The sequence below is a fragment of the Mustela lutreola genome, chromosome X (genome assembly GCF_030435805.1).
Source record: "Mustela lutreola isolate mMusLut2 chromosome X, mMusLut2.pri, whole genome shotgun sequence".
NCBI classification, from domain to species: Eukaryota; Metazoa; Chordata; class Mammalia; order Carnivora; family Mustelidae; genus Mustela; species Mustela lutreola.
Window position 1 is genome coordinate 93,445,285 of NC_081308.1, and position 18,318 is coordinate 93,463,602.

General features: G+C 37.3%; 1 protein-coding gene across 1 annotated transcript in view; it reads left to right on the plus strand.

Moving 5' to 3' along the window:
* Positions 1 to 18,318, plus strand: part of COL4A5 (collagen type IV alpha 5 chain) — a 253,144-nt gene that overhangs the window by 192,537 nt on the left and 42,289 nt on the right. Inside the window, exon 37 of the mRNA XM_059158581.1 lies at positions 16,969 to 17,095. Coding sequence (XP_059014564.1) covers positions 16,969 to 17,095 — 127 coding nt within the window. The remainder of the gene's footprint in view (positions 1 to 16,968; positions 17,096 to 18,318) is intronic.

Below are 18,318 nucleotides of genomic sequence, written 5' to 3' on the forward strand. Positions count from 1 at the left end.
CTCCCCAATGTCCATAACCCCACCCCCCTCTCCTGACCCCCCTTCCCCCAGCAACCAACCCTCAGTTTGTTTCGTGAGATTAAGAGTCACTTATGGTTTGTCTCCCTCCTGATCCCATCTTGTTTCATTTATTGTTTTCCTAACCCCCAAACCCCCCATGTTGCATCTCCACTTCCTCATATCAGGAAGATCATGTGATAGTTGTCTTTCTCTGATTGACTTATTTCACTAAGTCACTAGATGATACCATCTAGTTCCATCCACGTCCTTGCAAATGGCAAGATTTCATTTCTTTTGATGGCTTCATAGTATTCCATTGTGTATATATAGTATATATACCACATCTTCCATTGTGTATATATACCACATCTTCTTTATCTATTCATCTGTTGATGGACAACTAGGTTCTTTCCATAGTTTGCCTATTGTAGACATTGCTGCTGTAAACATTCAGGTGCACAAGCCCCTTTGGATCACTACATTTGTATATTTAGGGTAAATACCCAGTAGTCTCTTGCCTCATTTTTAGGAGGGGATTTGGTTGGGTATTTCTAATTTTTTTAAAGAGAGTTTGAATAATTTGCCTAAGTTAAAACTTAGTAGGCTCAGACCTTACATTTTGGTCATCTTTTTTTATTTTTAACTTTTTATTTTTTATAAACATATATTTTTATCCCCAGGGGTACAGGTCTGTGAATCACCAGGTTTACACACTTCACAGCACTCACCAAAGCACATACCCTCCCCAATGTCCATAATCCCACCCCCTTCTCCCAAACCCCCTCCCCCCAGCAACCCTCAGTTTGTTTTGTGAGATTAAGAGTCACTTATGGTTTGTCTCCCTCCCAATCCCATCTTGTTTCATTGATTCTTCTCCTACCCACTTAAGCCCCCATGTTGCATCACCACTTCCTCATATCAGGGAGATCATATGATAGTTGTCTTTCTCTGCTTGACTTATTTCACTAAGCATGATATGCTCTAGTTCCATCCATGTTGTCGCAAATGGCAAGATTTCATTTCTTTTGATGGCTGCAGAGTATTCCATTGTGTATATATACCACATCTTCTTGATCCATTCATCTGTTAATGGACATCTAGGTTCTTTCCATAGTTTGGCTATTGTGGACATTGCTGCTATAAACATTCGGGTGCACGTGCCCCTTTGGATCACTACATTTGTATCTTTAGGGTAAATACCCAATAGTGCAATTGCTGGGTCATAGGGCAGTTCTATTTTCAACATTTTGAGGAACCTCCATGCTGTTTTCCAGAGTGGCTGCCCCAGCTTGCATTCCCACCAACAGTGTAGGAGGGTTCCCTTTTCTCCGCATCCTCGCCAGCATCTGTCATTTCCTGACTTGTTGATTTTAGCCATTCTAACTGGTGTGAGGTGATATCTCATTGTGGTTTTGATTTGTATTTCCCTGATGCCGAGTGATATGGAGCACTTTTTCATGTGTCTGTTGGCCATCTGGATGTCTTCTTTGCAGAAATGTCTGTTCATGTCCTCTGCCCATTTCTTGATTGGATTATTTGTTCTTTGGGTGTTGAGTTTGCTAAGTTCTTTATAGATTCTGGACACTAGTCCTTTATCTGATAAGTCGTTTGCAAATATCTTCTCCCATTCTGTCAGTTGTCTTTTGAGGTCGAAGAGGTTGCTGCCTGTGTTTTCCTCCAGGATTTTGATGGATTCCTTTCTCACATTGAGGTCCTTCATCCATTTTGAGTCTATTTTTGTGCGTGGTGTAAGGGAATGGTCCAATTTCATTTTTCTGCATGTGGCTGTCCAATTTTCCCAGCACCATTTATTGAAGAGACTGTCTTTTTTCCAATGGACATTCTTTCCTGCTTTGTCAAAGATTAGTTGACTGTAGAGTTGAGGGTCTATTTCTGGGCTCTCTATTCTGTTCCATTGATCTATGTGTCTGTTTTTGTGCCAGTACCATGCTGTCTTGATGATGACAGCTTTGTAATAGAGCTTGAAGTATGGAATTGTGATGCCACCAACGTTGGCTTTCTTTTTCAATATCCCTTTGGCTATTCGAGGTCTTTTCTGGTTCCATATAAATTTTAGAATTATTTGTTCCATTTCTTTGAAAAAGATGGATGGTACTTTGATAGGAATTGCATTAAATGTGTAGATTGTATTAGGTAGCATAGACATTTTCACAATATTTATTCTTCCAATCCAGGAGCATGGAACATTTTTCCATTTCTTTGTGTCTTCCTCAATTTCTTTCATGAGTACTTTATAGTTTTCTGAGTATAGATTCTATGCCTCTTTGGTTAGGCTTATTCCTAGGTATCTTATGGTTTTGGGTACAATTGTAAATGGGATTGACTCCTTAATTTCTCTTTCTTCTGTCTTGCTGTTGGTGTAGAGAAATGCAACTGATTTCTGTGCATTGATTTTATATCCTGACACTTTACTGAATTCCTGTACAAGTTCTAGCAGTTTTGGAGTGGAGTCTTTTGGGTTTTCCACATATAGTATCATATCATCTGCGAAGAATGATAATTTGACTTCTTCTTTGCCGATTTGGATGCCTTTAATTTCCTTTTGTTGTCTGATTGCTGAGGCCAGGACTTCTAGTACTATGTTGAAAAGCAGTGATGATAATGGACATCCCTGCCGTGTTCCTGCCCTTAGCGGAAAAGCTTTCAGTTTTTCTCCATTGAGAATGATATTTGCGGTGGGTTTTTCATAGATGGCTTTGATGATATTGAGGTATGTGCCCTCTATCCCTACACTTTGAAGAGTTTTGATCAGAAAGGGATGCTGTACTTTGTCAAATGCTTTTTCAGCATCTACTGAGAGTATCATATGGTTCTTGTTCTTTCTTTTATTGATGTGTTGTATCACATTGACTGATTTGCGGATGTTGAACCAACCTTGCAGCACTGGAATAAATCCCACTTGGTCGTGATGAATAATCCTTTTAATGTACTGTTGAATCCTATTGGCTATTATTTTGGTGAGAATTTTGGCATCTGTGTTCATCAAGGATATTGGTCTGTAGTTCTCTTTTTTGAAGAAAGCCACTCCTGCTTTCTTCTGATGTCCATTAGCATGGTAAATTGTTTTCCACACTCCCAATTTAAATCTGGAAGTCCATTCGGGTTTAAAATGATTTTCTTGTAGGTAACATAGAGATTTTTTTTATCCATTCTGATACTCTGTATCTTTTGATGGGGCATTTAGCCCATTAACATTCAGGGTAACTATTGAGAGATATGCATTTAGTGCCATTGTATTGCCTGTAGGTGACTGTTACTGTATATTGTCTCTGTTCCTTTCTGATCTACTACTTTTAGGCTCTCTCTTTGCCTAGAGGACCCCTTTCAATATTTCCTGTAGAGCCAGTTTTGTGTTTGCAAATTCTTTCAGTTTTTTTTTTTTTTTTTTTTTTTTTTTGTCCTGGAAGCTTTTAATCTCTCCTTCTATTTTCAATGAGAGCCTAGCTGGATATAGTATTCTTGGCTGCTTGTTTTTCTCATTTAGTGCTCTGAATATATCATGCCAGCTCTTTCTGGCCTACCAGGTCTCTGTGGATAAGTCTGCTGCCAATCTAATATTTTTACCATTGCATGTTACAGACTTCTTTTCCCGGGCTGCTTTCAGGATTTTCTCTTTGTCATTGAGACTTGTAAATTTTACTATTAGGTGACGGGGGTGGGCCTATTCTTATTGATTTTGAGGGGCATTCTCTGAACCTCCTGAATTTTGATGCTCGTTCCCTTTGCCATATTGGGGAAATTCTCCCCAATAATTCTCTCCAGTATACCTTCTGCTCCCCTCTCTCTTTCTTCTTCTGGAATCCCAATTATTCTAATGTTGTTTCGTCTTATGGTGTCACTTATCTCTCGAATTCTCCCCTCGTGGTCCAGTAGCTGTTTGTCCCTCTTTTGCTCAGCTTCTTTATTCTCTGTCATTTGGTCTTCTATATCACTAATTCTTTCTTCTGCCTCATTTATCCTAGCAGTGAGAGCCTCCATTTTTGATTGCACCTCATTAATAGCTTTTTTGATTTCAACTTGGTTAGATTTTAGTTATTTTATTTCTCCAGAAAGGGCTTTTATATCTCTCGAGAGGGTTTCTCTAATATTTTCCATGCCGTTTTCGAGCCCGGCTAGAACCTTGAGAATTGTCATTCTGAACTCTAGATCTGACATATTACCAATGTCTGTATTGATTAGGTCCCTAGCCTTCGGTACTGCCTCTTGTTCTTTTTTTTGTGTTGAATTTTTCCGTCTTGTCATTTTGTCCAGATAAGCGTATATGAAGGAGCAAGTAAAATACTAAAATGGTGGCAACAACCCCATGAAAATATGCTTTAACCAAATTAGAAGAGATCCCAAATCGTGAGGGGGGAGAAAGGGGATAAAAAGAGGTTCAAAAGGGAAGAAAGGAAAAAAAAATAAAAAAGAAAAAAGAAAAAAAAGAAAAGTAAAGAATTAAAAAAAGAAAACAAATAAGAAAAATATAAAAAAGAAAAAATATATATATTGGATAAACTAGTTAAAAAACGTTAAAAAAGAAAAAGGTAAAAGTTAAAAAAAAATTTACCAGAAGGTGAGAAAAAAAACAAAAAATGAAAAAGAAAAAAATTAAATTAACTGCAAGACTAAAAAAAATCACAGGGAAAAGCCATGAGTTCCATGCTTTGCTTTCTCCTCCTCTGGAATTCTGCTGCTCTCCTTGGTATTGAAACTGCACTCCTTGGTAGGTGAACTTGGTCTTGGCTGGATTTCTTGTTGGTCTTCTGGGGGAGGGGCCTGTTGTAGTGATTCTCAAGTGTCTTTGCCCCAGGCGGAATTGCACAGCCCTTACCAGGGGCGGGGGTGTATAATCCACTCGGGTTTGCTTTCAGGAGCTTTTGTTCCCTGAGTGCTTTCCATAGAGTTCCGGAGGACTGGAATACAAATGGTGGCCTCCTGGTCTCCGGCTCGGAGGAGCCGAGAGCCCAGAGCCCCACTCCTCAGTGCGCCCTCAGAGAACAGCGCCCAGTTACTCCCGTCTGCCTGACCTCCGGCCGCGCTCCGAGCTCACCGAGCCTGCGACCAGTTCAAGGTAACCCCGAGCTGCGAGCTTACTGTAGGCTCTGTCTCTGTAGCCGGCTTTCCCGTTCCAATACCCGCAAGCTCTGCGACACTCAGACACCCCCGATCCTTCTGTGACCCTGCGGGACCTGAGGCCACGCTGACCCCGCGTGGGCTTCGCTCCAGTTTAGCCTCTGGAGCGATGTCCCTCAGTGGAACAGACTTTTAAAAGTCCCGATTTTGTGCTCCGTTGCTCCGCCGTTTGCCGGGAGCTGGCCCCTCCCCCCAGGGTCTATCTTCCTGACTCTTTGGATTCACTTCTCCGCCAGTCCTACCTTTCAGAAAGTGGTTGTTTTTCTGTTTCCAGAATTGCTGTTCTTCTTCTCTTCGATCTGCCGATGGATTTTCAGGTGTTTGCAATCTTTAGATAAGCTATCTAGCTGATCTCCGGCTAGCTGAAGTAGTCTCAGCTTGCTACTTCTCCGCCATCTTGAGTCCTCCTCATTTCGGTCATCTTTTTTTTTTTTTTTTTTTTTTTTAAGCTTTTATTTGTTTTTTTTTTTTTTGTTTTTTTTTTTTTAATTTTTAATTTTTTATAAACATATATTTTTATCCCCAGGGGTACAGGTCTGTGAATCACCAGGTTTACACACTTCACAGCACTCACCAAATCACATACCCTCCCCAATGTCCATTTCGGTCATCTTTTAAAATCTTTTTAAATTTTTTTGTTTTTTCTTTTCTCAATGTTATTTTATTTTTTAGTGTTCCAAGATTCATTGTTTATGGACCACACCCAGTGTATTTCCTATCGATTTATAGAAGTACTTCATAAAGATGTATCTATTGTCTATTATATCTGTTGTTTTCTCCCAGTCAGTCATTTGTTTGTCTTATAACCCTGTTTACTGTACACTTATCATGTAGCGTACAAATTTTTTACATGGGCAATTTTTACATTTTTATATATTCATTCATTTAAAATGTACCTAATAAGTATGTGAGGTGAGGTGCCAGGTACTGCTTTAGGTGCTAGAGATAGAAAATGAATGAAACAAACTTACTGCCTGTGCAGAGCTTGCATCTAGTCAATAAAATAAATATGTTTATAGTGTGTTAGAAGGTATGGCAAAAGTTAAGTGAGGCTTGGGGATAGGAATTGCTGAGAATTGTTAAATTTTGAAATAGAGTAGTAAAAGAAAGCTGCTCTGAACACAGTCGATCTAGTGACATGCAGTGAGGAAATGAGTCATTCAAGCACCCTGAGGTGAGAGAGCATACCTGACATGTCTGAAGAACATAAAGGTGGCTAGTGTGGATTAAGCAGAATTAGGTGAAACAAAGTAAAAGATGAGATCAGGTTAGTAATGGGAGATAGATTATCTAGAGCCTTATAGATCATAGAAAGGGATTTTACTCCTGAGTGAAATGGGGAGTGACTGGAAGGAGTAACATGATTATACTTGAATTTGGGAATATAGCTCCTATTTTGGAACTAGATCATAGAGGAATAAGGATGAAAACAGTGAGACTGCTTATGACACTATTTAAATAATACAGACCAGAGATCTTGATAGTGTGGAATAGGGTGGTAACAGTGGAAATGATAGGAAACATTTAGAATCTGAATATTATTTTCCAGGTCAAGACAGAGAGATTTACTTTATGGAATATTAGAGGAGAGATATCATGGACTCTGAGAGGAAAGATAAGGATGACTCTAAGTTTTTATCCTGAACAAGTATGAGAATGGAGTTGCTACATACTAAGATAGGAGAGATTTGGGGAAGCAGAGTTGGTGGGAAAGATCAGGAGCATAATTTTCTGATTGTTATACAAACTTCTGTTTTTGAAATAATATTATAAAAATAGAACTATGTCTTTTCTTCCAGTACTTGTGTGTTTTGTTCTTCATATTCACATCTTTAATCCATGAGCTTCTTTCTCTATGTTGTGTGAGGTGAGGAAGTAACTTCATGTTTTCAAAATAAATATCCAGATAACCCAATCCCATCTGTTATAGATTCCATTCTTTACTCATTGATTTGAAATTCCATTTAAATTTTTTTCTAAATTGTTCATAAATATTTTTTTCTGGGCTGAGCAAATCTCAACATTTATATAATGGAACTAAATTCCATAACTCATATCTGAATTTATAATGAATGTCAGTGGAAAAAAAATGTTTCAATTGGCAAATATCCATAGTATATTCAACTCTTTAAGCAAGAGGTTAACTTCATTTCTTTCTCTATGCACCCTTCAAGTATATTTCAGTAAGCAAATTCTACACTAAACTTAGATACTTTCAGAGTTGATGAAACAAAGAAATCCTGTATTTGAAATAGTCTGTAGTTTCTTTCAGATGGTATTGTTTTATCATATAATGGTGACACATTGAGAAACATAAGATTTTATAGTGCAGTTCTTACTTTGCACAGTTCTGATACGCACAAATTTGTTAACACAATATAGTTAAATAACATCAGTCCACAACAACATAGTTCGAACTTATGTTACCACGGTCTGTTAGCTTTTCAATCCATAAATCACTATATACATAACTTGTGTATCATGTTCAGTGAACGGTTATTTCATTTCTTTCAAATTCTGTCAGTGATTAGTCATTGTGAAAATGTTATTCGCTTAATGCCCTAATAACAAAGCATGTAGTTTTGTTTTCTCTTTGTCTCTCATTGATAAGCCAATGTGGAATTTTAAAAGTATGGCTACTCAAAAGAGTAAATTAACCAACAAAGGTGAAAGTGCAGCAAAAATGGGAAGTGATAACACTGGAAGTGACATTTAAAGCTAATATAAATAGCGTTACAGAAACATAGCCAACCATAGGAATGTTGACACTGCCACCATTGAGAGACTTTAGAGATGCAGACAAGGAAGTTAGTGAAAACAAACTTAGCAATATATGACTTTCCTCTATACATGTATAACTTACGTGAAGGGAGATTTTAAAGTTGTGGGAAGGGGCGCCTGGGAGGCTGAGTGGGTTAAAGCCTCTGCTTTCGGCTCAGGTCCTGATCCCAGGGTCCTGGGATTGAGCCCCACATCTGGTTCTCTGCTCAGCAGGGAGCCCGCTTCCTCCAATCTCTCTTTGCCTGCCTCTCTGAGTACTTGTGATCTCTGTCTGTCAAATAAATAAATAAATAAATAATCTTAAAAAAAAAAGTTGTGGAAAAAACTTTTAAAGGTCGTGGAACAATCATATTTTTCTCATTATTATGATATATTTTACATGGTTTTAGCTTGCATCTTCATTTTAATAGTTCCATACTATTGTGCAAAGTGAGACTGCCTATATTATAAAGAGAGTAGAATTAAAGTTTCAGGAGACATAATAGTATGATTGGAGGATGTCAAGTGTAAGAAAAAAATTCTATAATTAGTAAGTTGTTAAAAACAAGGATACTGGTAGGGCAGTACAAGAGGGTAGCCTAAGAAGGTATTGAATATACCTCTTCACATGGACACAGGAAATCTGTAGCTACATAGGGAACAATTAATTCTCTCTGAAAAAGACCTGAAAACTAACTGAACAGCTTCCTTCACAACAAATAATAAAAGTGTCACATCAACAGGTAACAGAGGCAGAGATATGGTCTCATCCAAACCCCACCCCCACTAAGGTGATCCACAATCAGAAGGGATCTTACAGGGACGCCTGGGTGGCTCAGTTGGTTGAGCAGCTGCCTTCGGCTCAGGTCATGATCCCAGTGCCCTGGGATCGAGTCCCACATCAGGCTCCTTGCTCCGTAGGGAGCCTGCTTCTCCCTCTGACTCTGCCTGCCACTCTGTCTGCCTGTGCTCGCTCTCACGCTCTCTCTCTCTCTCTGACAAATAAATAAATAAAATCTTTAAAAAAAAAAAAAAAAAAAGAAGGGATCTTACAAATCTGGACTGCCTCCCTGAGGAGTTAAGGGTTCATGTCCCACATCAAGCACCCTAACCCCTGGGACCTGTAACAGAGAGACCATTCTCCAAAATATCTGGCTTTGAAAACCAAAGGGGCTTATATCCCAAAGGGCTATAGGGGAACTGAGATGCATTTTTTAAAAAATATTTTATTTATTTACTTGACAGACAGAGATCACAAGTAGGCAGAGAGGCAGGCAGAGAGAGAGAGGGAAGCAGGCTCCCTGCTGAGCAGAGAGCCCAATGTGGGGCTCGATCCCAGGACCCTGGGATCATGACCTGAGCTGTACTCTCCTTTTACCTTGATAGTACTGGCAAGTGTAGCCAGCCCTGCACTCTCCCATTGCCCCACTAAATATGGCAGGCAAGCACCAGCCCTGGATTCTCCTGTGGCCCTGCAAAAGAGCCACATACCAGTTCTGTGCTCTTCATGGCCCCCATAAAAGCCAGCAGGTGCATGCAGTCCATACTGGAGTCACTCCTTAATCATCTGGCTCTGGTGGCCAGGAGCTTGCATTCCTGAATCCCATAGGACTATAACAATTAGAGAGACAGTTATTGGCATGCTACCACCTGCTCAGTGCCACCTCCACAACACTACACAGTGCACTGAAACAAATCCCCAGTCTGTCTGTGAAAAAGGCCTATTTACTTGTCTTGGAGCTTCAGCCTGAGGGGCAGACTTAAAGTTTGGCATACATCTAGAGGCTACAGGGGTGCTCTCAGGGAATGTAGGCTGGAGGATGCCATCTTTGTATCCTTCCTCAGCCTTGCTACGGCTTGCTGGTACCTCCCAGAAAGGATGTGATACATTTCTGAAGCCCTGACTTTTCCAGTACCTCCAGATCCATCTACTTTGCAGGCCAGCAAGATTTACTATTATGGTACCACAGGACCATATATATTGCATACTTTAAATTCCTATCTGAGGATCTAGCTTCCAATCAGCCTGAAACTAGGTGCCTAACTGTGATCCCCCCCTTTAGGACACTGGCAGGTCTTGGCACACCCTCAACAACTGGGACATATCAAGAATGACTTATGCTGCTTAGACAGAGGTTTGAGAGACAACAAGGAACTTAGGTCTAAAGTTGATGGATAAGTTGTACCTTTTACACAAGGCTACTCCTTCAAGACTGGGGGAAATAGCTGTTTTGCTGAAGAATACAATAACTGAATTGAAAAGTACATGAGAGTGTTGAAAAAGAGACTATATGAAGCAGAGGAAGTGCTCTAGAAGACAAGTATGAAACCCAAATAGAACATCAAAAAGGAAAAAAAAACTTAAAAAGTAAAGATAGCTTAAGGGACCTGTGAGACAACATAAATCTCAAAAACATTTGCATTATAAGGGGTTCCAGGAAGAGAAGAGAGAGATAAAGGAGAAGGAAATTTATTTAAATAATGGCTGAAAACCTCCCTAATCTGAGGGAGGTAATGTTCAGATCAAGAAAGACCATAGAGACCTGAGTAAGATGAACCCCAAAAGATCAATAGTAAGACACATTATAAGTAAACTGTCAAAAGTTAAAGAGAGAATCTCAAAAGCAGCAAGAAGAAAACCCCTTGTTCGGTTCAAGGGAGCCCCAATAAGACTATAAGCAGATTTTTCAGCAGAAATTTTGTAGGCCAATCAGGAATAGGACAGTACATTCAAAATCCTAAAAGGAAGAAACTTTCAAACAAGAATACTCTCCCCAGCATAGTTGTCATTCAGAGTTGACAGAGAGATAAAGATTTTTCCAATCAAAAGCTAAAAGAGCTCATCTCCATTAAACTAGCCTTACAGGAAATATTAAAAAGGGACTTCTTTAAGTTGAAAAGAAAAGTGCATTAGTGACAAGAAAATATACGAATATATAAATCTCAAAGGTAAAAGTAAATATATAGTAAAATGGATTAATCACTTATAAATCTAGTATGAAAATTAAGAGACAAAAGAACTAAAAGTAACTCTAAGTACAATAATCAGCTAAGGGATGCACAAAATGAGAAGATGTAATATGTGACATCAAAAACATAAAATGAGGGGGGAATAAAAATGCAGTTTTCAGATGTATTCAGACTTAAGTTGCTATCAACTTAAAATAGAAAAAGATCAGTGAAACTAAGAGCTGGTTCTTTGAAAAGATAAGCAAAATTGACAAACCTTTAACTAGACTCACCAAGAGAGGTCTCAAATAAAAAATTAAATCAGAAATGAAGGAAGGATTTACAGCTGACACCACAGAAATATAAAAGATCATAAAAGACTATTATAAATAATTATATGCCAACAAATTGGAGAGCCGAGAAGCAATGAATAGATTCCTAGAAACATACAGTCTTCCAAGATTGAATCATGAAGAAATACAAAATCTGAATAGACTGATTACTAGTACAGCAATCCAGATTGAATCAGTAATCCAGAAAACCTCCCAAGGAACACAAGTCTAAAACCAGACGACTTCACTGGTGAATTCTACCAAACATTTAAAGATTTAACATCTATGCTTCTCAAACTTTTCCAAAATACTGAAGGTGAGAGAACACGTTTGAACTCATTTTATGAGGCCAGCATTACACTGATACCAAAACGTTAAGGACACCACAGGGGAAAAAAAAAAAAGAAAGAAAATTACAGTCCAGTATCCTTAATGAACATAGATGCCAAAATCCTCAACAAAATATTAGGAAACCAAATTAAACAATGTAACAACTGAAAGGATCATATGCCACAATTAAATGAAATTTATTCCAGAGATGCACGAATGGTCTACATCTACAAATCAATAAATATGATACATCACATTAATAAAATAAAGGATAAAAACTCTCAACAAATGAGCATAGAGGGAGTATATTGCAACATTATAAAGGTCATATGTGAGAAGCCCACAGCTAACATCATACTCAGTTGTGAAAAGCTCAAAGTTCTTCCTCTAAGATTAGAAACAAAACGAGGATGCCAGTTTTTACAACTTTTATTCAACATAGCATTGGAAATCCTAGCCAGAGAAATTAGGCAAGAAAAAGAAGTGAAAGCCATCCAAATTGCAAAGGAAAGAGTAAAAACTGTTACTATTTGCAGATAAATATATGTATATGTGTGTATGTGTATTTATACTTATATTTATAAAAAACCCTAAAGACTCCACCAAAAACTGTTAGAGCTAATAAATAAATTCAGGAAAATCACTGGTTATATAATCAACATTCAGAAATCTGATGCATTTCTATATATTCTATATACTATATAATACCAACTATCAGAGAAATTAAAGAAACACTCCCATTTACAATTGGATCAGAATGAACAAAATACTTAGGAATAAATTTAACTGAGGAGATGGAAGACCTATACTCTGAAAACTATGATACTGACGAAAGAGATTGAAGAGACAAATAAGTGTGAAGATACTCATGGATTGGAAGAATTAATATTGTTAAAATGTCCATATTACCCAAAGCAATATGCTGATTCACTGCAATCCTCATCAAAATCCTAATGGTACCTTTCAAAGAAATAAACCAAACAACCCTAAAATTTTATGGAACCACAAAAGATTCTGAGTAGCCAAAACAAGGTTGAAATAGAAAAACAAAGCTGGAGGTAATACAGTATTTCAAACTGTATTACATAGCTAACCATAGTAATCGAAATAATATGGTATTGGCATTAAAGCAAACATGAAGATCGATGCAATAGAATACAGAGCCCAGAAATGAACCCACACAAATATAGTCAATTAATTTATGACAAAGCAAGAATATACAATGGGGAAAGCACAGTTGCTTTTATAAATGGTATTGGGAAAAGTTATAGCCATAGGCAAAGCAATAAAACTAGACTACTGTCTTACACTATACACAAAAATTAACTCAAAATGGATTAAGGATTTAAATGTAAGTCCTGAAACCATAAAACTCCTAGAAGAAAACAGGCAGTAATCTCCTTGACATTGATCTTGGCAATGTTTTTCTGGATATGTCTCCAGAAACAAAGGCAATAAAAGCATATTAATCAAGAGAGATTACATCAAACTAATCTGCACAGCCAGAGAATTTACCAAGTGAAAAGGCAACCTACTGAATGTAAGAAAATATTTGCAAATCATATGCTGATAAGGGCTTGATATCCAAAATATGCAAAGAACTTATACAACCATTAAAAATGAAATAAAGAATCCAATTAAAAATGGGCTAGAGCAACTGAATAAACATCTTTCCAAAGAATGCATACTGATGGTCAACAGGTATATGAAAAGGTACTTGACAACTCATCGACAGGGAAATGCAAATCAAAACCACAATGAAATATCACTTCACACCTGTTAAAATGGCTGTTATAAAAACAAGAAGTTTTAGCAAGTGTTACCAAAGATGGGGAGAAATGGCAACCCTTGTGCACTGCTGGTGAGAATGTAAATTAATACAGCCACTGTGAAAAATAGCATGGAGGGTCCTCAGAAAAATAAAAATATTCTGGAGAAAATTCCATGTGTGCTCAAGAAGAATGAGTATTCTATTGTTTTAGGGTGGAATGTTCTGTATATATCTATGAGGTCCATCTGGTCCAATGTGTCAATCAATGCTCTTATTTCCGTATTGATTTTCTACTTGAATGATCTATTACTGACAGTGGCGTGTTAAGATCCCCTACTGTTCATGTATATATATCAATATGACTCTTTATCTTGATTAACAGTTGTCTTTGTAGTTGGCTGCTCCCGTATTGGGGGCATAAATATTTACATTTGTTAGATCTTCTTGGTGGATAGACCCTTTAAGAATGATGTAGTGTCCTTCTTTATCTCTGACTACAGTCTTTAGTTTAAAATCTAATTTATCTGATAATGAGAATCACTACCCCAGGCCCATTGACATGAAAGATGCTTCTCCATCCCTTCACTTTCAGTCTAGATGTATCCTTAGGTTCAGAATGGGTCTCTTGTAGACAACATATGGACCGGTTCTGTTGTTTTATCCAGTCTGCAACTCTGTTCCATTTTATGGGAGCATTTAGGCCATTAACATTGAGAGTGATTATTGAAATACACGTTTTTATTGACACGTTGCCTCTGAAGTCCTTGTTTCTATAGATTGTCTCTGTAAATTTCTGTTTTATGACACTCTTGGGTTCTTTCTTCTTTTATAGAATCCCCCTTAATATTTCTTGTAGTGCTGTCTTGGTGCTCACATACTCTTTTAAACCTCGCCAGTCTTGGAAGCTCTTTATCTCTCCATGCATTTTGAATGTCAACCTTGCTGTACAAAGTATTCTTGGCTGCATGTTCTTTTCATTTAGTGCCCTGAATATGTCTTTCCAGCCCTTTCTGGCTTGCCAGGTTTCTGTGGACAGGTCTGACATTATTTTGATGGACCTTCCTCTGTACGTAAGGAATCTCTTCCCTCTAGCTGCTCTCAAAAAGCTCTTGTCTAAACTTATGATTCATCAGTCTTACAATCAAGTACTCGACGTCTTTCTAGATTCCTTGGATGAATGGATAAAGAAGATATGGTCCATATATACAATGGAGTATTATGCCTCCATCAGAAAGGATGAATACCCAACTTTTGTATCAACATGAATGGGACTGGAAGCGATTATGCTGAGTGAAATAAGTCAAGCAGAGAGAGTCAATTATCATATGGTTTCAGTTACATGTGGAGCATTAGGAATAACATGGAGGACATTGGGAGATGGAGAGGAGAAGTGAGTTGGGGGAAATTGGAGGGGGAGACTAACCATGAGAGACTGTGGACTCTGAGAAACAAACTGAGGGTTTTGGAGGGGAGGAGGGTGGAGGGTTGGGTGAACCTGGTGGTAGGTATTATGGAGGTCACATATTGCATGGAGCACTGGGTGTGGTGCATAAACAATGAATTTTGGAACACTGAAAAAAAATAAAATTAAGTAAAATTTTATAAAAGAACTATTATATGATCTATCAATTCCACTTCTGGATATTTATCTAAAGAAAATGAAAACACTAACTTGAAAGGATAAACCCATCCCCATGTATATTGTAGCATTATTTACAATAGTCAAGATGTGAAAGCAACCTAAGTGTTCATTGGTATATGAATAGATAAAGAAAATGTGGGATATATATACAGTGGGATATTACTGAGCCATATAAGAATGAAATCTTGCCATTTGGGACAACATGGATGGACCTTGAGGGCATTATGCTAAGTGAAATAAGTTAGAGAAAGACCAGTACCATATGATCTAGTTTATATGTGGAATCTAAAAATAAATAAATAGACAAAAACGTTTAAATAATGAGCTAATAGATACAGAGAACAAAGTTGTGGTTGCCAGAGATGGGGGTGAAATATTGGAAGGGGGGTGAAATGGGTGAAGAGGTTTAAAAAGTATAGACTTAGCTATAAACTAAGTGATCAGAATGTAATGTACAGCATGGTGACTGTAGTTAATACTCTATCATATATTGAAAGTTGCTAAGAGAGAAAATCCTGAAAGTTTTTATCACAAGAACCAAAAATTTTGTAACTATATATGATGATGGATGTTAACTAGATTTATTGTAGTGATCATTTTATAGTATATACAAATATCAAATTGTGTTGTACACCTGAAACTAATGTTATATGTCAATGTTATGTAAATAAAATTCTATCAAAGGATGACATTTGAAGAAATGTGGATATTTGTTTCTTAAGTCTATTCAAGTCATGTCAAGCTTTTGCTTTGTAAATAGAACTGTCCTTTCTCAGAGTGATTTGTAAGATTTCTGGCCAGTTTGTCGATGTTCTGAGTATGCTCTTCTTCATCTTCTTTTTTTTAATTTCTTCTTGCAGACCTTTTTGGAAGTGCATTGTTTTCTCTGAAAGTGTATGAATGATAAAAACTTAGATAAAACTTAAATTAGCAAATTTTAGTCCTTTTCAGAAGCCCTGGTGAAATATTAACTTTCTTTATGCAATTTAGAATAGGGTCATAGAGTGGTGAGAAATGTAGTGGGGAACTGAGTGCTAGTTGAAATTAACAAATTGTGGTTGTTTATAGAACTTAACATTATCATAAGTCACCAGGAGCTTGTTTACTGCCTTTCAGATTTACCATTAGCAGACTATTGGAATTTTCTTATTTTTCATTTTGATATATAAATGTCATTGGTAAATGAATAACAAGAAGAATTATAGTTTATTCAAAGCTTTCCTGTGTAAATATCTAAGATGGAACCAGTTCAATCCAAAATTTAATTGTATACTTATTATGTGTATAAAAATGTGCCAGATGTTTGATTTATAAGGGTTCAGATCAAAATACATGTATTTCCAGCCCAGTGGGATGTAAGGAGAAAAGGAATTAGTTGAAAAGGCTTTTGCCATAATGCAGAATCATTTAAGTCACAAGTAGATGATCTTATTCACCTAGGCAACCATAAGCACTACATGTTAAGATTAAATTTACTTTTTACAGTAGAACCTACTGTAACTATTTGACATAATTTGTCAATAATATTTGACATAATTATTGTAAGCATTGAATTTCATTGTAGCATACTAGGGATAACAATCACAGATTCAAATCAGACTATCTGGATCCAAATGCAGACTCCACAACTTATTAGTTGCAACACTGTAAAATGGGATAGTGTGTTTCTTACTGAAGTGTTAAGGACTAATGAGTAATACATCTACGTATTGTAGAAATAGCGTGAACTCTGGAGTCTGACAAACCTTGGTTCAAATTCTAATTCTGCCACTTGCTAGAGCCATTAGGCACTTGAATTCTCCAAGATTCAGTTTTCTCATTTATAAGTAGATATAAGTAGAGATGATAAAGCCTAACTCAAAGAGCTATTGTGATGATTAAACAAAGCATTTTCAAGTTAAATTTCTGCAAGTGATTAAAAAAGCATTTTATGTACAGCACTTATCAGAGTGCCTGACATAAAATAAAAGCTCTATAAATAATGTTATGTTGTTATACAATCTACATCATGTAGAGACTCAGTTTTATCTTCTTATTCATGGTTTTAGGGTGAACCTGGTCTGCCTGGATACCCAGGAAACCCTGGAATCAAGGGTTCTAGGGGAGATACTGGATTGCCTGGATTACCAGGGACCCCTGGAGCAAAAGGACAACCAGGCCTTCCTGGATTCCCTGGTAATATTCCTTTTCTTAAATGCTTCCTTCTCTCCTTCCTGTCTACTCTAACCCATCCCACATAGCAACTTCTTATTTGGCAGACTGCTGTTTTCTTTCCCAATGAGATACTGACTAGCAACATAATCTTGAACCAGCTTTTTTTAACTTTTCTTTGCCCAAATTTCTTTCTGTATAAAATGAGAATGAGTATTACCAGCTCAGCAGGACAATATCCTGTGGGCGAAAACTATTTGGTAGAGCATTTTTCAATCTTGGCGCTGCTAGCCACAAGTCAATTAAGAGGCCTTACTATTTTTGTAGGTGATAACATACGCTACCAAACTTTAGCCTGCCACTGATTGTCTTAGAGAGTTGTGCTCAGGCACACAGTGGGATGGCTGTTGGTAGGACAACTCTTCAGCTCATTTATATGATAAGGACTGAGTCATGCAAGCAAAGGGACTTAGCATTATAGTCAAGTAAGTAGCCTGAACTACCTTGTTATACTATCTGCTCTGGTTATGCTTGTATTTCATTTGTTTGTTTGTCTTTTGGATTGCACAGTGGCATGGATAGAGTGGGCCTTTGGTTATCTTTTCCTTAACATTTTGCTGAAGTATAATGTAGAGTAAAATGTACAAGACTATAGATGAGTTTTCACCCATATATAATTCGTGTACCCACCACACATATCAAGATATAAAATAGTTCCCTTGCCTCATAAAGTTTTACCCAGGCCCCTTCACAGTGAAACCACCTCCCAAGGTAACCACTACTGTGATTTCTATTATCATCAAGTAATTTTACCTGTTTTTGAAATTAATATAAATGGAATCATACAGGTTATATCCTTCCATCTGGTTTCTTTCACTCATGTCTGTAAGATTCATTTATCTTGTTGTATGTGTCAGTAGGTTGTTTTTTTTAATAATTACTCTATAACCTTGAGAATTGTCATTCTGAACTCTAGATCTGACATATTACCGATGTCTGTATTGATTAGGTCCCTAGCCTTCGGTACTGCCTCTTGTTCTTTTTTTTGTGTTGAATTTTTACGTCTTGTCATTTTGTCCAGATAAGAGTAAATGAAGGGGCAAGTAAAATACTAAAAGGGTGGCAACAACCCCAGGAAAATATGCTTTAACCAAATTAGAAGAGATCCATAATCGTGAGTGGGGAGAAAGGGGATAAAAAGAGGTTCAAAAAGGAAGAAAGAAAAAAAAGAAAAAAAAGAAGAAAGA